At 42.0% G+C, this 21,153-nt stretch overlaps 1 protein-coding gene across 3 annotated transcripts in view; it reads right to left on the reverse strand.

Moving 5' to 3' along the window:
• The window catches only part of Smarcal1 (SWI/SNF related, matrix associated, actin dependent regulator of chromatin, subfamily a like 1), a 70,581-nt gene extending 53,647 nt beyond the window's left edge, over window positions 1-16,934 (reverse strand). For 2 of the 3 annotated variants that reach the window (XM_042679181.1, XM_042679179.1), the window contains exons 1-6: window positions 16,773-16,934; window positions 15,623-15,655; window positions 13,837-14,727; window positions 12,858-12,908; window positions 1,814-2,026; window positions 113-163 (exon numbers count right to left, since the gene is read on the reverse strand). In XM_042679181.1, coding sequence (XP_042535115.1) covers window positions 113-163; window positions 1,814-2,026; window positions 12,858-12,908; window positions 13,837-14,668 — 1,147 coding nt within the window. In that variant the 5' untranslated portion in view covers window positions 14,669-14,727; window positions 15,623-15,655; window positions 16,773-16,934. Of the gene's footprint in view, window positions 1-112; window positions 164-1,813; window positions 2,027-12,857; window positions 12,909-13,836; window positions 14,728-15,622; window positions 15,656-15,936; window positions 16,011-16,772 lie in introns of all 3 variants that reach the window. The other variant, XM_042679180.1, reaches the window with a different exon arrangement.
• Window positions 16,935-21,153: the final 4,219 nt, after the last annotated feature.

Consider the following 21,153-nt stretch of genomic DNA (forward strand, 5'->3'; position numbering starts at 1 on the left):
ACAGCATCAGAGGGAGGAGGAAACTCTTCAAAGACATTACAGTTAAGGCAGACTCAAAGCTTAACAACAGCAAGATTAAAAAAAAGTAAAAAGCAGCAAAAGGGTTTCTCACTTAGTTTATTGTACTCTTCCAAGAGAAAGCTCCACTTCCTGGTCTTGACATCTGCAAAATGAGAAGAAAGCAGTAAGCAAACCGGATATGCTGTCCTCCCACTACTCTATGACATTCACTTATTTGTTCTTTGACTTCAAAACTTCCAGGATGCTCTGAGGACATGGCTGGTCCTGTGCCTAGCACTGAGGATATAAAATTAAGAGACTTACCCTCAAGACATACAGAGTAAAACAGGGAGGAAACACAATTAGAAATGATGGCAACCCTGGGCTGATAAAGGGTGTTATAAGGCCCAGGCCAGAATGCCTGGGTGCCAGCTGCAGCTCACATGTACTCAGCACTTACTTTAAGCCACGCCTGGTACCCGAGCAGGGACTTGTGAGATCTGCAACTCACAGCTCTAGGAGGTGGGCTCTCTTATCGGCTCCATTTTACACAGGGGAAAATGAGCTGCACATGGTCAAAACAGTCAACTCACTTATACTGAAATCCCAGCTCCACTTCCTACTAGCCTGGAGACCTTGGGAAAGTTATGTAAAATCTTGGTGCCTCAGTTTCCACATCTTAAGAATGAGGATGCAAGCCAGGTGCCAGTGGTTCACTCCTGTGGCTGAGGAGGCTGAGATCTGAGGATTGTGTTTCAAAGCGAACCCAGGCAGGTAAGTCCATGAGATGCTTATCTCCAATTAAACTACTCAGAAAAAGCCAGAAGTGGTACTGGTGGCTCAAGTGGTAGAGCATTTTTTTAAAATATCATACATATGCTAAGCTAAGGACAAAATTCAGGATGAAGCTCAGAAGTTGATTCCAAAGCTGTTTCTGTCCCTTATTCTGGCTTAGTGGCTTTTGAAGAAACATAAACACATACACATACAGAAACACACTCGCATGCGCGCACACGCGCGCGCACACACACACACACACACATACACACACACACGCATATGCACATATATACAGAAAGAAGAGAAGGAAGAAGAGCTCTGGTATGGCCAATGTTTTTTAATTCTGGTTAAGTACGAGGCTCAACTGAAGGTTGGGCAGGAACCAGGCATCAATGTTTTTGAAGTAGCCCAGTGAAACTAATGAAAGAAAGCAGCCAGAGTGTAGAGCCTACAGCATTTCAGACTCTGCAACGATGGCACCTGGTCAGTAACAGCAGAAGCCGCAATACCAGGGAACTTGTTTGGAAACCCAAGTTTCAGAATCAGAAACTGGGGTTCAGTAACATATGCTGTATCAAACCCTCCAGGGGCTTCATGCACACTCAAGACATTTCTTTTTAAAGAAACCACTGTTTGTCTACTCTGGTAAGGCTGAAAGATTTAAATAGCCAAGTTCCACATAAACAGAAAAGGCTGGAAGTAGCATTGTGGCTCAGGTGGTAGAGTGCTAGCCCTGAGCAAAAGAAGCTCAGGGACAGTGCCCAGGCCTCGAGTTCAAGCCACAGGACTGGCAAAAAAAGATTTAAATAGCTGAAGCAGCAATTACCTGCATTTACCAAGACAACAATGTCCAGGCACCAGGAAAAATAGTAGGGTCTTCTCTTTAGGAGAAGATAAAATGGCTCCTACTAAATGTTCACTATATGGAACAATTCAGGTGTCATCTATCTATAATGAGAAGGAGAACCAAGGGTGCTCTATGACAAGAATCACTCCCTACACACCATGAGAATCACAGAGACCAATTACTTGCCATACTGTCTGGAATCCATCTGCTTAAACAGCCCAATGAGTTCCTCTGAATAGCCGATGTCTACCTCGAAGCGGGCCCGGGAAATGAGTATGCATCTTCCTTTGACAAAGGCCAGGGATGGAGCTAAAGGCAAATTGGTCTGTCTTTGACTGCTGACATCAACCTCTTCCAATGGCTGGAGTGTGACTGTGGGGAGATGTTTAGCTGCTTCCACTATGGAAGAAGAACAGAAGGACAAGAGTGACAAGATGGACAACATTAGACAACCTTCACCTAGCATGCTTAGGTAAGCAGGAGGGGCAGAGGAAAAGTATGGCAGTGACAGAGTCAAGGAGGAATTAGGTTTGGCAGCTTGGTGAGAAAAGGCACTGTTTGATTACAAAGGCTGATAAATGTTCTTTAACTGGGGCTTTGGAACTTTCACTATGGACTGAAAGCACTGAGAAGAGTGATGTGTGCCCACAGTCCGAGCTACTTGAGAGGCTGAGGCAGGAAGATCACTTGAGCCCATGAGTTGGAGGCTAGCTTGGGAAACAGTGAGAACCTGATTTTTTTTAAAAAACGCTCTCAATGTAATTTTTCTGCTCCTTTAATTTTTCAAATAAAAACAATTAGAATTCAAGTCAGATGTAGGAGTGCATGCCTATAATTCTAGTTATTTGAAAGGAAGGAAGGAAGGTCTTGAAGGCCAACATAAGCTACAAATTGAGTTAGAAGCTAGCCTAGGAGAGACAAGGCCTCAAAAACTGCATATATATATATATATATATATATATATATATATATATATATATATATATGTCACACACACACACACACACATATGTATATATATGGGATAACTAGTGGTAGAGTGCTTGCCTAGCATGAACAAGGTCCCTAGGTTCAACCTCCCTTAGTCCAAAAAAATTAAACAAATAAAAGATTTAAAAAAATTCAAAGAAATTAGAATTAAGAAATTAATAGGGGAAGAGTTCATCACAATGAGCACATTTACTTCCTGGGTAAGTCATGGGTTGGAGAAATTTCTGAAATCAACATACCACCCTCACTGAACCCTCTTCCCAGCTCCCTACTCTGTCAACTGCTTGGAGAACAAGGAATGAGAAGGAAGACCAGCAGGCCACACACATGGTTCTGAACATTACCTGTCACTGATGTACTTTATGGATTTGATTACATACAGCTAAACTGTCAAAAAAAGAAAAAACAAAACAAGATGAACTAACATGAAAAACTGCTAAGAGATTTGCAGCTAGGTACTGGTGGCACATGCTTGTAATCCTAGCTACTCAGGAGGCTGAGATCTGAGGATCTTGGTCTGAAGCCAGCCAGGGCAGGAAAGTCCATGAGATAAACTACTTAGAAAGTCTAATAAACTACTCAGAAAAAGCCAGAAGTGGTGCTATAGCTCAAGTGGTAGAATGCTAGCCTTGGGAAAAAGAAGCTCAGGGATGGTGCCTAGGCTTTGAGTCCAAGCCTCAGGACTGGCATTTAAAAAACGAGAGTTAAGCTGTTTAAAAAAACGAGAGAGACAGAGAGAGACAGAGAGACAGAGAGAGACAGAGACAGAGAGACTTGCAAGAAACATCACAAAGCATAAAAGCACATACTTAAAAAGTATTAAGACCCCCCTCCAAAAAAAGGAAAAAAAGGACAGAGATATAGTCAATTCAAAGCAGGAGGAAAAAGGACTAGAAAATATTAGGAAAAAATGTCCAACTTCATAAATGATAAGGGAAATAAAAAGCTTTATTTTTTAACTTATCAAAGTTACAAGATGAAAAAAAAAAAACAATTAGGCTAGTTTTGTATAAACTTGCAATATATACAAGAGCTGTAAACCATGATGATGGAATTCAAATTCTGGAAATTTAAGCCAAGTAACAACTGAAAATTCAAACATCAATTCCTGCAGAGATGTTCCTCAGAGTTATAAAACAGGAAAAATTGGGGCAAATTAAATAGGAAGTAAACAGTTTATGCAAGTACGACCCACTCATACAATAGGATGTCATAGACATTGATACATGTGTGTGTGGGGTGTGTGTGTGTATGTACCAGTCATAGGCCTTGAGTTCAAGGCCTGGATGCTGTCACCTTTTTTTTTTTTTTTTTTTTTGCTCAAGGCTAGCATTCTACCTCTTCTATCATGGCTCCACTTCTGGACTTTTGCTGGAGATAAAGAATCTCATAGACTTTCTTGTCTGGGCTGAAATAGCGATCCCTAGATCTCAGCCTCTTGAGTAGTTAAATTACAGGCATGAGCTACTGGTACCCAGCAAATTAATTTGCTTTTAAACAAGAAATTTTGGAAATGACCAAAGTACAAAAAATGTTATGTTCAATAATATGAGATCAATTTCTGAAGGTCACAATACTCCATTATAATAACCAACACCCACATTTTCATCATCCTGAATTAACTACAGTCAATTAAAAAATTTAGCCTGAGCTGGGCGCTGGTGGCTCACACCTGTAATCCTAGCTACTCAGGAGGCTGAGATCTGAGGATCGCGGTTCAAAGCCAGCCCGGGCAGGAGAGACTGTGAGACTCCTATCTCCAATAAACTACCAGAAAACCAGAAGTGGTGCTGTAGCTCAAGTGGTAGAGCGCTAGCCTTGAGCTGAAGAGCTGAGGGACAGCACCCAGGCCCAGAGTTCAAGCCCCACGACCGACAAAAAAAAAAAAATTTAGCCTGAAACAGTGACTGAAAAAGGCAATATATACATCACATACAAATATAAAATCTGTTTCTTCTAATGCAGGGAAGAAAGACTGGAAGAAATACAAATGTGAGTAGTGGCTGAGTATGGATTATGTGAGTTGTATATTATACCCTAATGCCCTTTGCATGCCCTGAAATGAAGGTGTGGCAAAGTTAAAACACAAAATCCAGGTTAGGGATATAGCTCAGTGGCAGAACACTGGTCCCACTTGTCCACAGCCCTAGGTTCAATCCCCAACAACACAGAAAGAAAAAAGAAAAGCAAAGCCAGCCACCAGTGCCTCATACCTGTAAGCCTAGCTACTCAAGAAGCTGAGATCTAAGGATTACTGTTCCAAGCCAGCCTGTGCAGAAAAAGTCTGCGAGACTCTTATCTCCAGTTAACCAGCAAAAGCTAGAAATGGAGCTGTGGCACAAGTGGTAGAGTACTAGCTTTGGGCAAAAGCAGCTTAGGGATCATGCTTAGGCCCTAAGTTTAAGACCCAGAACCAACACACACACACACACACACACACACACACACACACACACACACACACACACACACACACACACACACACACACACACACACACACACACACACACACACACACACACACACACACACACACACACACACACAAAATAAAAAGAAAAAACAAAAATCTAGATATACTTAAAGCAAAATGATAGAAAGACTGACAGACTATCTTTACATTTGTATCGGTAAAAAGTGTAAATGGGCTAAGGGTATAGTTGAGTAGTAGAGTACCCATCCACCATGTGCCAGGCCCTGAGTTATATCTGTAGCACTGATTAAAAAAGAAAAATGCAACCTACTAAAAAGACACAACAATGATAACTCTCTATGTGAAACATAGAAATATAGGGATAAATTCACTAATCCCAAATTACTGTACTCAATTTCAAGGTATATAGGAGAACTAAACACTTTATCAGTAAACTTCATCTGAAAGCTATATGGGAATTTTGTGTCCAATAAACACTTTTCAAAAAATATGTGAAGCATTACAAAAACTGATCATTCCACAGAGGAAAAAAAAAAAGACCACCAGGAACTGTGGCTGAATAGGAATAAAAGATGATAAAAACAAAGAAAACAGACTAGAAACTCTAGGTGTCAGGGGCTGGGAAGGTGGCTCAGTGGTCTAGAGCGCTTGCCTTGCATGCCTGAGGCCCTGGGTTCGATTCCTCAGCACCACATAAGAAAAAAGCTGGAAGTGGTGCTGTGGCTCAAGTGGTAGAGCACTAGCCTTGAGCTGAAGAGCTAAGGGACAGCGCCCAGGCCCAGAGTTCAGGCCCCATGACCGGACCCAAAAAAAAAAAAACAAAAAAACCTCTAGGTGTCAAAACCAGTTATATGAGTCTCCTCCTTCTAATGCTGAACCAAATAAAAATGGGCTTTCCAAATAGGGAACGGTAGCTCATGCTCATGCCTGTTGTCCTGGCACTTGGGAGGCTGAGACAGGAGGGGCATGAGTTCATGGGCAGCCAGTGTTATACAGCATGACCCGCAAGAAAAGAGTGAAGGTCTTCCCAAAAGAGACCAGCCTCAGTGTTGCAGGTTGAATTATGTCCCTCCAAAATACCCATGCTGAAGCCCTAATCCCAAGTACTTTAGAATGTGACCATAAGTCTTCCAAGTTAAATAAGTTCATTAGGAGTGGGCCCTAATCCAAAATGTTCACATAAGAAGAGAGAAAATCACCAGAGATTTGTATGTTCAGTGGACATGAGAGGACAGAGAGAAGCTGGACCTCTGCTAATCAATGGGAATTCAAAGAAACTGAGATCTTCAGTTGCAATTTATTTCCTCTAAGACCATGAGGAAATACTATGCAGTTAAGTCCCCACTCTGTTACAACAACCCTAGGAAACTATTCCAACAGCAGCCACTACTAACACCACACATTCAGAGTAAGAGCCTAAAGGAGAAGACCAGGAAGTTTTGCTACAGAAATTATACTAGTGACCCCACGGAATTATACTGTCTTATCAGAGAAGTGGTCTGAGCATGCACCATTTTTTCTCTGTTTTAAAGGGATGTAGAAAGGGCTGCTGGAAGGATTAGTAAGGTGGAAGATGAGGAGACACAGGCTGTTTCTTTGACAAAAATGTTAGGCACCAGGACAAGGGAATTAAAATGCTGGCCAAACCTAGAGACTGAAATTAATAGTCTAGGAAATTTATATAACAGGATCCTAGCAGAGAACTTCCCAAATATGCAAAAAGATAGGCTTATTCATCTTTTAGAAGCTTTTAAAACCCCAAATAGACCAGATCAGAACAGGACATCCCACTGTTTCATTGTAATCCATACAGGATCAATTCAGACCAAGGAAAGGATCGTTAAAGTTGTCAAGGAGAAAAGATCAATCATCTATAAAGAGAAAACAATCAGAATAACCTCAGATTTCTCAGCAGAGACAATTAAAGCAAGAAGAGCCTGGAATGATGTATGACACACCCTAACAACAACTATCAACCAAGAATACTGTACCCAGCTAAACTCTCCTTCATAATGGAAGGTCAAATAAAAACCTTTCATAGCAAAGAAAAACTAAAACAATATATCTTCACCAAACAGGCCCTACAAAAGATACTTATAGAAAACCAACAAGAGCACAAAAAAGGCCAAGAAACTGCACCCAAACAGAGAATCCAAGAATCATAGGAAGAACCCAGTTGTCACAGCACCCAAGAAGGTGGATAACTTGGCAGGAACTACCTAACACCTCTCAGTCCTAACCTTCAATATCAATGGGTTTAACTCTCTAATTAAGCAACATAGATTGTCTAGTTAGATTAAAAAGCAAGATCCTTCTATCTGCTGCCTTCAAGAGACACACATTGCCCATAAACACAAACATATCCTGAAAGTGAAAGGCTGGAATAAAATCTACCAAGCAAACAGCCCCCATAAGCAGGCGGAAGTTGCAAACCTAATATCAGATAAAATAGACTTCAAATTAAAATTAGTGAGAAGAGATAAAGAAGGTCGCTTACATACTAATTAAGGGATCTCTCCTTCAGGAGGATATTACAATTCTAAATATTTATTCACCAAACAACAGAGCACCCAAATTTATCCAAGAAACACTACTTTCCCTCAAATCTCACATAGATCCAAAGACATTAATTGTTGGGGACTTTTAACACACCACTACCCCCACTGGATAGATCAACCCAGCAAAAACTCAACAGAGAAACCATTGCATAGACCAACTAGACTTAACAGACATCAACCGACTATTTCATCTAGCAGCATCAGAATACACATTCTTCTCAGCAGTACACGGAACATTCTCCAAAATAGACCACATTCAAGGTCACAAAACAAATTTGTCCAAATTCAGAAACATTGAAATTATGCTCTGCTTCTCTCAGACCACAGGGAATAAAATTAGGAACTCAACACCAAAAGCCACCAAAGAAAGTCCTCTAACACATGGAGGCTGAACAACACACTGTTGAACCACCAATGGGTCATGGAAGAGATCAGAAAGGAAATTCAAGTGTTCATGATATTTACCAAAAATGAACACACAAATTACCAGCTCCTCTGGGACACAACAAAGGCAGTACTCAGAGGCAGGTTCATAGCTCTGAGTTCCTACATCAACAATTGGAGAGATCTGAAACCACCAATTTAATGAGACATCTGAAGTTCCTTGGAAAAGAGCAACAAGTTAAACCCCAATCCAGTAGATGGAAACAAGTAATTAAAATTAAATCAGAATTAAACAAATTAGAATCCAAAAAAACTATAGAATCAACAAAACAAAAGGTTGGCTCTTTGAAAAAATTAAAAAAATTGACAGACCCTTAGCAAATCTTATCAGAAAAAGAGAACACACCCAAATAAACAAACTCAGAGCTGAGAATGGAAACATCACCATAGAAACAACCAAGATTCAGAACATTATAAGGGAATACTTCTCAAACCTTTATGCTAATAAGTTTGAGAATCTGGATGAAACTGGACAATTTCCTAGCAAATATCGACATGCTGAAACTAAACCAAGATGAGTTAAACCAATTTAACAGACCCATATCAAGCATCAAAATAGAAACAGCAACAAGAGACCTCCCATCTAAGAAAAGCCCAGGAATGGATGGATTTACAGCGGAATTCTACAAGCAGAACTCACACCAATACTCCTCCAACTCTTCAAGGAAATTGAAAGTGAAAGGTTACTACCAAACTCTTTCTGTGAAGCCATCGTAACCCTCATCTCCAAACCAGGCAGGGACTCATCAAAGAAAGAGAACTATAGACCCATTTCTTTGATGAATATCAATGTAAAACCTCTCAACAAAATTTTGGCCAATCGACTTCAACTACTCAACAAAAAATCATATGCCACTATCAAACAGGATCCACTTCAGGGATTCAAAGCTGGTTCAATACATGAAAATCAATTAATATAATTCATCACATCAACAAGAGCAAGGATAAGAACCGCATGATTATCTCAATAGATGCATAAAAACATTTGACAAGATCCAACACCCCTTTATGATGAAGGCTCTGGAAAAATTAGGAATACATGGAACATTCCTCAATAAATAAAGGCTGTATATTACAAACCTACAGCCAGCATTATACTTAATGGTAAAAAACTAAAGCCATTTCCTCTAAACTCAGGAAGGACAAGGATATCCTCTCTCTCCACTTCTCTTCAATTTAGTATTAGAATGCTTAGGTACAACAATAAGACAAGATGCAAACATAAAAGGGATCCAAATAGGGAAAGATGAAGTAAAACTCTCCCTCTTTGCAGATGACATGATCTTGTATTTAAAGAATCCCATCGACTCCACTCCCAAATTACTCGAGCTGATTCGAAACCTTGGTAAAGTAGAAGGCTATAAAATTAACCCTCAAAAATCAATGGCTTTTCTGCATGCCAACAATGAGAAGAACACCTTTGAAATCAGGAAAGCAACTCCATTCATAATAGCCCCACAAAAAATAAATACCTAGGAATTAACTTAACCAAAGAAGTGAAGGACCTCTATGATGAAAACTTTAAAAACCTGAAAAAGGAAATCAAAACAGAACTTAGAAAGTGGAAAAACTGGGCTGGGAAGGTGGCTCAGTGGTAGAGCGCTTGCCTTGCATGCTCAAGGCCCTGGGTTCGATTCCTCAGCACCATATAAGCAAAAAGAAAAAAGCCAGAAGTGGCACTGTGGCTCAAGTGGTAGAGCACTAGCCTTGAGCTGAAGAGCTGAGGGACAGCGCCCAGGCCCAGAGTTCAGGCCCCACGACCGGACCCAAAAAAAAAAAAAGAAAAGAAAAGAAAAAAAAGAAAGTGGAAAAACTTCCCATGCTCCTGGATTGTGAGGATCAACATCATGAAAATGGCAATACTTCCCAAGGCTATCTACAATTCAATGTGATACCTATCAATATTCCAAATTCATTCTTCAAGGAAATAGAAGAGGCGATCCAAAAATTCATATGGAACAATAAAAGACCCTGAATTGCAAAAACGATCCTTATCAGAAAGAACAGTGCTGCAGGAATATCAATACCAATTTGCAAACTCTACTACAAAGGCATAGCAATCAAAACAGCTTGGTACTGGCACAAGAACAGACCTGAGGACCAATGGAATAGAACTGAAGACCCAGAAATGAATCCACAGACCTATAGCCACCTAATCTTACATAAGGGATCTAAAAAAATAGAATGGAAGAAAGACAGCCTCTTCAGTAAATGGTGCTGGCAAAATTGGTTAATCACCTGTAGAAAACTAAAGCTAGATCCTTATATATCACCCTGCACCAGAATCAACTCCAAATGGATCAAAGACCTTGGAGTCAAAGCAAACACCCTGAAAACATTACAGGAAGGAATAGGAGAAACACTAGGGCTCCTTGGCACAGGCCAAAATTTTCTTAATAGAGACCAAGAAACACAACAATCAAAGAAAGGTTGGACAAATGGGATTGCATGAAACTGCAGAGCTTCTGCATGGCAAAGGACATAGCTAGCAAGATCAACAGAAAGCCCACAGATTGGGAGAAGATCTTCACTAGCCATACAATGGACAAGGGTATCATATTTAAAATATACTTGGAACTCAAAAAATTAAATCCCCCAACAACAAATCCTCCAAGAAACAACCCCCCCATTAACAAATGGGCTAAAGACTTTAAAGAGAGACTTCTCTGAAGAGGAAATAATATTGGCCCATAGACACATGAAGAAATGCTCAACCTCCCTAGCCATAAAAGAAATGCAAATCAAGACAACATTGAGATTCCACCTCACCCCAGTTAGAATGGCTATAATCAAGAACTCTAATAACAACAGATGCTGGAGGAGATGTGGCCAAAGGGAACCCTACTGCATTGCTGGTGGGAATGTAAACTTGTTCAACCACTTTGGAAAGTAGTATGGAGGTTCCTCAAAAGACTCCACATAGAGCTCCCCTATGACCCAGCAATCCCACTTTTGGGCGTTTACCCATATGATTACAAACAAGACCATACTAAAGCTACCAGCACAACTATGTTTATTGCAGCATTATTCACCATAGCTAAGATATGGAACCAACCCAGATGCCCCTCAGTAGATGAATGGATCAAGAAAATGTGAGATACACACACACACACACACACACACACACACACACACACACACACACACACATACATACATACTTACATACATACATACATACATACATACATACATACATACATACATACAATGGAATTCTATGCCTCAATCAGGAAGAATGACATTGTCCCATTTGTTAGGAAATGTAAAGACTTGGAAAAAATCATATTAAGTAAGCCAGGCCGAAAGAAACATAGGTCCCATGGTTTCCCTTACTGGCAATAACTAGTATAAGTTTAGGACAAGCAGAAAAGGTCAAAAGCTATGTACATATGACCATATAAAATGATGTTAAGTAAAATGAACCCCAAGATAGGGACACAAATGGTTTTTTTTGCTTGCTATTGTTTTTAACATATTTATAATGTATTATGTGATTTTTTTGTTTCTTTGGTATGTTCTTCCCTCATGGTATAAGCCCTGTTTTCACTGTATTTGATGTCAGTGCCCTGCATCTTGTATATACATTTTTCTAATTTGGGGAGGGGAAGGGAAAAAAACAAAATGCTTAAATAAAGATACAGGCTGACCCATTGTAGTAATGAGATGTATAAGACACTATGCTGAAAACAAACTTTACAACTTCCATGGGGGGAGAGGGGGTGGGAGGCAGGGGAGTAGTTGGGGAGGTGGGGAAGGAAGGGATGTTAGGGGAAAAACAAAGGAGAAGGCAAAAATGCTTGATTAAAAAAATGTACTTGGGCTGGGAAAGTGGCTCAGTGGTAGAGTGCTTGCCTCGCATGCATGAGGCCCTGGGTTCGATTCCTCAGCACCACATAAACAGAAAAGGCTGGAAGTGGCGCTGTGGCTCAAGCGCTTGCCTTGAGCTGAAGAGCTCAGGGACGGGGCCTGGGCCTAGAGTTCTAGACCCATGACTGACAAAAAAAAAAATGTATTCATTACCTTACTCATGTAACTGTAACCCCTCTATACAGTATTTTTACAATAAAAACGTATTAAAAAATAAAATGCTGGCCAACAAGATCTCAAAAGACAGTGGTGGACCCAGGGGTGCTGCAACCACTCTCCGCATAGTCTAGTCCTTCCTGGGCAGTTCCTCTCTGTACTCTGTAGTTTGTGAATTGGACAGTGTCATTTGCTGAGTTGTATGATCTCTCCAGAAGTAGCACACCTGGCACCACTGCCTGACACCACGGGAAGCTGGCAATGTCCAATGGAAAGATGCAGTCTGCAGTTTGGATCCTAGTTGTATAACTTATTGGCTATGTGACCCTGTATAAGTTATTCATCCTTTACAGGACTCAGTTTACCCATCTGTAAAATGGTTCTTATAAGGGAAAAAAAAATAATGTAACTTAAGGACTTAGAATAGCCTAGTACATGTGACAGATAACATGTAGGCTTATCATGGCATGTAGGCTTATCAGTGCCTGCTCAAATGCTTCTTCCCATAATACCCGGGTATCTGCTCAACCAAGGAAAAGAGCTGGAATGGCACATGCACAAGCCATCAAGCAATCAACACAAAGCCCAAGGGAGGAGATACTGGAGGAAAATTACTTGCTGAGGCACTAGCCTTAGTGGGAAGCAGCATGGGGATAATGCCCTGAAAGTTTTCACAGCCTATAAAGCCAGACACCAGCTAAACTGTATCTCCTACTCCAGAGAAAATTTCCAATGCAGGATCTCCCTCCACAGAAGCCAAGGATGACTCTACTTACTCAGGGCATTGTAGTCTGTCAGGCTGAAATCCCATGTTTTCGTATCTGGATCTGCAAAGAAACAGAAGGCTGATGACTCTTGTTTTAATCTGTGCTTGGGCACTTAATAAAAGATTGTTTTCTGACTGAGTGATAGATGCCAAGTTCAAAATATGACCAGCAAGCCCCTACAATCTCTACAGAAGACAAATTGCAGATACAGATCATTCTTTTGTTGCCTTCTAATAGAACTAAGACCCTGGAAAAGTTACAGGACTTATTTATACATGGGCTGAAGCAGAGTTAGGACTAGAATCTAATTCTCCATGTTCCAGTGCAGCCAGGCACAGCAATATGAAAATGAGCAGCCACATCCTGCCGTTACCTCCAGACCAACCAAAGCATGGTACTAACCTTTCCAAGTCAGTTCCATTGCTTTAAAATTTGGGCTGGGCACTAGTGACTCATGCCTGCAATCCTAGCTACTCAGGAGGCTGAGATCTGAGATAAAAATTCAAAGCCAGTCCAGGCAGGAAAGTCTGTGAGACTGACATTTCCAGTTAACCAGGAAAAAGCCAGAAGTGGAGCTGGCTCAAGTGACAGAGTGCTAGTCTTGAAGTAAAAAAAAATAGAGCTCAGGGGCAGCACCTAGGCCATTAGTTCAAGCACCAGGACTGATACACACATATACATATACACAAAAAGAAGTTGGAAAAAATTATAAGTATCATATAACTATTTTTAGCCTTAAATGCTATAGTACATCTAGAACACCTGGTAGAGGAACTGGCTTCTTAGTAAATATTCACCTGCTCTCTTCATGGCCAAGCAGGAGCTCCAAAATATGGCAGGTGGTGGAGACAAGGACTATTATAAAGGGAAATACCAGCTAAAATAGAAAAAATGCATGTGCCAGTGCATTCTCACAATATGTATGAGAAACCATGATTACAAGATTCCAAAAATAGAAAAAACATCTGCAGAACAAAAGCCTCATTACCATAACTTCTGCTGGGCAGACTCTTAAACACTGCAATGAGTTCCTTGTTGTAGCCAATCTTCACCATGAAGCGATCTCCATTCTTGATGCATACCCCCTTCTGACAACTTACTGGGTTTTGGACTGAGGCTCTCAATTTCTCTTGAAATTTTCCTTTTATCTTGGACGTCACACCCCCTGAGTTATTATGAGTGTCAAAAATGCTCTGCCCACCAGATGTGGACGGTTTCACAGTCTTGACCTCAAATTCAGGATCTCGAGGAAGTGGTCCAGAGGAAGAAGCAGGAGTTTCCTGGGAATTCTTTGCTTTGGCCAAAGGCTCATGAGTTATATTAGCCACAGGTGTTGATCTGATTTTATCTGAAGCCTGAGTATGACTTTGACCTAACTTATAGCCCAAGAGCTGTTGGTTAAGGACGTTGGGAGGACTTTGTGCCAAGGGGGGAGAGAGCCTACTAAGAATTGTTTGACTTGGTGGGCTGCGGCTAGGACAGGCTACGGATCTCTCTTCTTGGCTCTTCCATGTCCTCTCAGCCTGGTTTGATGTGCTGGGCTGAAAATGGTGGGAATTATGAAGTCTTTGGTCATCATGAAATGAGTTGCTGAGATTCTGTTGTTTAACAGTGACACCATGGCCCACTGGCTTAGAAGGCTCCCTCCGGAGATTCTGAGAAGGGCCCTGCTTGGGCCGAGAAGGGTTGGTAGCAATGGAGGATCCAGAGCCTTGGCTTGGAGGCTGTCCTGCTAATAACTTCTCAGCCCTACGAGCAAGAGCCTTCTGTCGATTCTCTTCAATCTTCTTCTTCTGTTCCTCAGTAAGAGGCAAAGACATTGTAACAGGGATATGTCTAGGCAGGAATGTCAACCTTTTAAGTGGGAACTTGACAGAAGCTGTGACAAAAACGAACAAAAACAAAAGACTGAAATAAACATTAAATTTGCCATGCTCCCTCCTTCCTTCCTTCCTTCCTTTTCTTCATTTCTTTATTGTCAGTCATGAGGCTTGAACTAAGGGCTTGGGCGCTGTCCCTGAGCTTTTCTGCTCAAGGCTAGTGCTGCTCTACCACTTTGAGCCACAGCTCCACTTCTGATTTTCTGGTGGTTAAGTGGAGGTAAGGGTTGCATGGATTTGTCTGCCTGGATTGGCTTAAACTCATAATCCTCAATCTCAGCTTCCTGAGCAGCCTGGATTACAGGTGTGAGTCACCAGTGCTTGGCTTCTACCTTGATTTTTAAGAAGCTTTTGTTCTGGGAAATGACTAAAGGACATATTAAATTTCTGTTATAATCAAAAAGAAAGTGCACGCACAGGGGTAATAGGCAGCATATGCTAAAATGATGACCCAAATGAAAAAAGTATTCATCAAATTCAAAGCTAAAAATAAGGTATTTCACGGGGCTGGGAAGGTGGCTCAGTGGTAGAGCGTTTGCCTTGCATGCATGAGGCAGGCCCTGGGATCCATTCCTCAGCACCACATAAGCAAAAAGAAAAAAAGCCGGAAGTGGCGCTGTGACGCAAGTGGTAGAGCGCTAGCCTTGAGCTGAAGAGCTGAGGGACAGAGCCCAGGCCCAGAATTCAGGCCCCACGATCAGAGCCCCCTCCCCCCCAAAAAAAGGTATTTCAGCTACCATATTTTTTCTTTCCCATCTCCTAGTCAAGGAAAAGTTATCAGACCCCAAGAAAGTTCTACAGTATAAGCTAAATTTAACAACAACAACAAAAAAGCAACATTTTAAACTAGAAAGGATATCAGACTAGACATAAATAGACCAAACAACCACATACCATGATGTGATACTTGCTCAAAAGAACTCCAACCTGGAAGAAGGAAAAAACCATTAACCTCAAATAGACTTACACCCTCGTTTTTTCCCCTTGCATTTAATCCTTTGTGATCCTTGGTAAATTAATCTGCATGTGACCCAGTGTGAGCAAGTTAGTCCCTGAATACAAATTCAACAGCAGTGACTTTTGGGGGGAAAAAAAGCGGAGGAGGAGGCAGAAGGATGTAATATTCTTTATAAAAATCCTCATGCTAACTTGGGAGGATAAAATCTGGAGGACTGCAGCTTGAGGTTATCCTGGGCAAAAAAACTTACCAGATCCTCTTCTCCAAAATAACCAGCAAAAAAGCAGGGTTAGAGGTGTAGATTGAGCAGTGGATTGTGCAAATCTACGCAAAATGTAAAGGGTTAAAATTCAATCGTTATCTCGCCAGCCATAGAACCAACATTAATTCAGACTACAACACAGTTCTTGCCTTTTTTTTTCCCTATTATATTTTTATGCAATACAGGAAAGTAGGATCGTTCTGTATATTTTATACTGTCGTCCCAACTTTTTTTTTTTCCCCATGAATTTGCTCCTAGACATTTTACTGAGCTGGACCATAGGAATGAGGGAGTCAGACCGCAGTTTCTGTGTCTGGGCTCGGGACTAGGGTCCTCAGATGTATCTGGTTAGGCCTCTGAGAGAGGGACGGAGAGTCACAGGTTTCCTTCCCTGATTGGGGGGGGCTCCCTCTTGCCGGAGCACCCCAACACCTCAGAGAAGTTACACCTCCTCCTAGAGTGGTTAGGAAGGAGCTAGGTGTGTTGCCAGTACACAGCAGAAACTCTTCCTGGGCCAAACACTCTAGTTCTGTTTCCAGCCACGGTTTTCCTGAACTCCCAAATTTCGCAGGTTGGAGACCAGCGGATGAGAAGTCCCAGACCTTGAATTACCACCGCCCCCCGGCCGCCCCTCTGAGCTGGGGCCTCTGTTCCGCTCTGTTCCCCGGTGAGCCCCTTCTCAGCTCGGCTGCGGACGCCCTAGTCCGCCCCTGTTCCTCTCCTCTTGGATTCTCCCACTTGGCCCCCGCCTGGCCCCCGCCTCCAGGCTGGCATTTGGTCTGGTCCACCTCCTCCGCCGCCTTTCCCCCTGTACACTTTCTCACCCGGCGAGGCCTAAGATGAAGGTTGCCCTCGCAGCCTCGGCCAGGCGCTTCTCCGGAACCCTCCACGACTAGTTTTCGCTTCCAGCCGCGCGATTGAGAAAACGGTAACTGAAGCGCTGCAGGGGAACTGGAATTCAGGCGCTGCCTGCTAACCGGCCTTGCTGCAGCGGCCTGACCAAGAGAACTTGGTTGCCTCCGAACTACATTTCCCAGTGAGCAACGCGGCCGAAGTTTTGATTCAAATAACAGGAGTGATGAGACTGTTGCTGCAAGGCCTTCTGGGAGTTATAGTTTTATGTGGGTAGTCTGGCAAGAAATAGAAGTGACGCAACGTCAGGAGGCGGGAAAAACAGGAGCGGCGATGCACCCTGGGAGCTGTAGTTCTCAATACCCCCTCCCCCCCCCCCCCCCCCCCAAGCATTTACCCAAGCTAAAAGATCCTCAAATAGGATATTAAAGATTCCAAAACCGGTTTCATGATCAGAACTGCCTCTGGAAAGCAATCCAAACATAATGATTTGGTAGCTCTTAATACAAGTATTTCCCAGAACATCCATACTTAGAATTGCTATATTTGCAATGTAAGCCCCTCCCCCTTCTTCCCCACACTTGCTGTCCCAACCCTTGTCTTCCTGGACCAAAGGAGAATTGGAGTGGTCCTTATGATTGTCACCTTTGGCAGTGCTATCTGTTAGGTTTTTAAAAAAGAGGTAGCCTAGTAAGAACAGCACCACGCACGTGGTATTCAGGTAAGGGGTAGGTTTATTCAGTAGACCTACTGGGACTAGGTAAGATTGGCACTCCACAAGGCTGACAAAAGAGGTTGTCTGGCCCCGGGTTAGGCCTTATATAGGGTAAGGGCAGGGAAAGGTGTGTCCAGGTAAGGGGAAGTGGGATCAGGTGGGAGAAAGGTGTGGCCACATCAGATTAAGATGTGACCTCAGTGGATGCAGATGTGACCTCTTCCAGGTGTCCCAGTTGCCTAGGTAACGCAGGTACTGGGCGAGGTCTGTTCGCCTTCCAGGAATGGACCTTACACTATCATCAGCCATTGTACTGAGCATCAATATAAACTATTGAATTCTTGACTACAACCTATGAAATACAGATTTTTCTTATCCCCATTTGACAAAGCCTTGCTTTGATCTGAAACCTTTAGAGTTTAGTTAATTTTTAAGCACCTTTGAACACCCAATTATGATTACATATTGATGGCAAATTGTTTCCTATCCTGAAAAAGTTGCTCATTTACAAAGAGGCAGCTCTCTTCTGCATGGCAAAGGACATAGCTAGCAAGATCAACAGAAAGCCCACAGATTGGGAGAAGATCTTCACTAGCCATACAACAGACAAGGGTCTCATATCTAAAATATACTTGGTACTCAAAAAATTAAATCCCCCAACAACAAATCCTCAAAGAAACAACCCCCCCGATTAATAAGTGGGCTAAAAACTTAAAGAGAAACTTCTCTGAAGAGGAAAGAAGGATGGCCAATAGACACATGAAGAAATGCTCAACCTCCCTAGCCATAAAAGAAATGCAAATCAAAACAACATTAAGATACCACCTCACCCCAGTTAGAATGGCTATAATCAAGAACTCTAATAACAACAGATGCTGGAGGGGATGTGGCCAGAAGGGAACCTTACTGCATTGTTGGTGGGAATGTAAACTTGTTCAACCACTTTGGAAAGTAGTATGGAGGTTCCTCAAAATACTCCACATAGAGCTCCCCTATGACCCAGCAATCCCACTTTTGGGCATTTACCCAAATGTTTACAAACAAGACCACACTAAAGCTACCAGCACAACTATGTTTATTACAGCATTATTTACTATAGCTAAGATATGGAACCAACCCAGATGCCCCTCAGTAGATGAATGGATCAAGAAAATGTGGTATATCTACACAATGGAATTCTATGCGTCCATCAGAAAGAATGACATTGCCCCATTTGTTAGGAAATGGAAAGGCTTGGAAAAAATTATATTAAGTGAAGTAAGCCAAGCCCAAAGAAACATAGGTCCCATGGTTTCCTTATTTGCAATATCTATTATATGTCTGAGTCAAGCAGAAAAGGTCAGATAAGGTGATGTTAGGGAAATGAACCCTAAGATATGTATCCAAATGTTTTTTTTTTCTTTCATGTGATTGTTTCTAACGCATTTATAAGATTATTTCTTTGTTGCTTTGTATGTCCCTCCCCCACAGTATAACCCCTGCTTTCACTATATTTGATGTTGGTATAATTTGTGGAGGGGAAGGGGAAAAACAAGTCATTTAAATAAGGATACAGGTGGACCTGTTGCAACAATGAGAAGTATGAAAACGAACTTTACAACTTTGGTGGGGGGGGGGGCGGGGAGGATTGGGTGGAGGGGGGGAGGATGGGAATGGATGGGAAGGGGAAACAAAGGAGGAGGCTACAATGCTTGATAAGAAATGTACTCATTATCTTGCCCATGTAATTGTAACCCCTCTGTACAGTATTTTCACAATAAAAAATAAATAAAAATTAAAAAAAAAAACAAAGAAGCGGCTCTCATTGTAAGGATCTGGAAAATGGAAATGTCATATTAAGAAAAAAGGAAAGCAGGCGCCGGTGGCTCACGCCTGTAATCCTAGTTACTCAGGAGGCTGAGATCTGAGGGTGGAAGTTCAAAGCCATTGCGAGCAGGAAAGTCCATGAGATTCTTCTCCCCAATAAACCACCAGAAAACCGGAAGTGGCACTATGGCTCAAATGCAAGCTTGCTCATCTGGAGCTGAAGAGCGCAGGGACAGAGCCCAGGCCTAGAGTTCAAGCCTCATGACTGACAAAAAAGAAAAAAGAAAAAGCACAAGTTGTGTAGGAGAGGGGAGTGGGGGAAGTGAGGAGAGAAGAAGAAATCCTTGTAAGTACAGAGAAAGTTCTAGGAAGGAGGAGGGTTGGATGGAGTACATGTTTCAACCATTTTTTTCCCCTTGAATTATTTGAATTTTCTTACAGTAATCATGTAGAACTTGCATGACTTGAAACTTATAAGACACTGTTGAAATGACAGACCTTGGCCTTCTTGCAGGATGTGAGACTTAACAATAGAAAGTGTTCAGATCTCAGCTCTACACATCCTTTTAATTGGCCCTATAAACATAGGGACTGAGCCTTCATCTTCAATTCGGTAGAGATGGAAAATAACACCTCATTAAACCTTCTTATTGTTAGATTTGAAGCAAGATAATATAGGGAAAATGCTCAGTAAACTGTGAAATACCAGAACAGATGTGAGAGGGATGGTGGCACTTCTAGGGTCAATCTTAGAATTCTGTATAGGCACAACCTAGTTTCTGCGGTATTGTGTGAATAGATACTAATCAATGAGTTAGCCCTGCCCTTCCTGCACCAGTAGTCAATTAATTTGCTAAGAAAGCCCTTCCCCATGCCTGTCACTGGAGCAGTCATTCACTTTCCTGACCTTCAGTTGTTTCACAACATCATGCTCTTTGGATTGGTGGATCCTAATTGTGGATGCTTAGAGTTCGTATTAATTCATAGGTCCTCAGTACATTCATAAACCCTAATGTGGGAAGTCTAGAATTGCTCTAGAAGATGTGACTTACTTTTCTAGCTCTAATGTCTTAAAATTCTAGGAATTAAAATAAAAATTCAGTGTAAGATATTATCTATGTGAAAATGGAACTACGTAACTTGAGGGTAGGGATGGGACTGGAAAAGCTGGAGAAGAATGGTGGAAAGGGTAACATTGATCAAGAGGCACTGCGCTCATAGCCAGATTTAGGGAACTGAAACCTCTTTGTACAACTTAACTTAATTTTTTTTAAAGAAACAAATATTATAGAAGCATACTAACTCTTTTTTTTTTTGTCAGTTGTGGGGCTTGAACTCAAGGCCTGGGTGCTGTCCCTGGGTGTTGGGAGCTCTTTTTGCTCAAGGCTAGTGCTCTATCACTTTGAGTCACAGCACCACCTCCAGTTTTCTGGTGGTTAATTGGAGATAAGAGTCTTGCAACCTACCTTTCTTTTTCTCTTCCTTCCTTCCTTTCTTTCGTTCATTCATTCTGTTTCCCCCTTCGGTCGTGGGGCTTGAACTCTGGGCCTGAAGGCTGTCCTTCAGCTCTTTAGCTTAAGGCTAGCACTCTAGCATTTGAGCCACAGCGCCACTTCCACTTTTCTTGTGGTTTATTGGAGATAAGAGTCTCACGGACTTTCCTGCCCAGGCTGGCTTTGAACCGTGATCCTCAGATCTCAGCCTCCTGAGTAGCAAGGATTACAGGCGTGACCACTAGCATCCGGCTTTGCAGCCTTTCTTCCCTAGGATGGCTTTGAACCACAATCCTCAGATCTCAGCTCCTGAGTAGCTAGGATTACAGGTGTTAGCCA

Source organism: Dipodomys spectabilis, unplaced genomic scaffold (genome assembly GCF_019054845.1).
Source record: "Dipodomys spectabilis isolate Male_0828 unplaced genomic scaffold, ASM1905484v1 ptg000051l, whole genome shotgun sequence".
In the NCBI taxonomy this organism is placed as follows: domain Eukaryota; kingdom Metazoa; phylum Chordata; class Mammalia; order Rodentia; family Heteromyidae; genus Dipodomys; species Dipodomys spectabilis.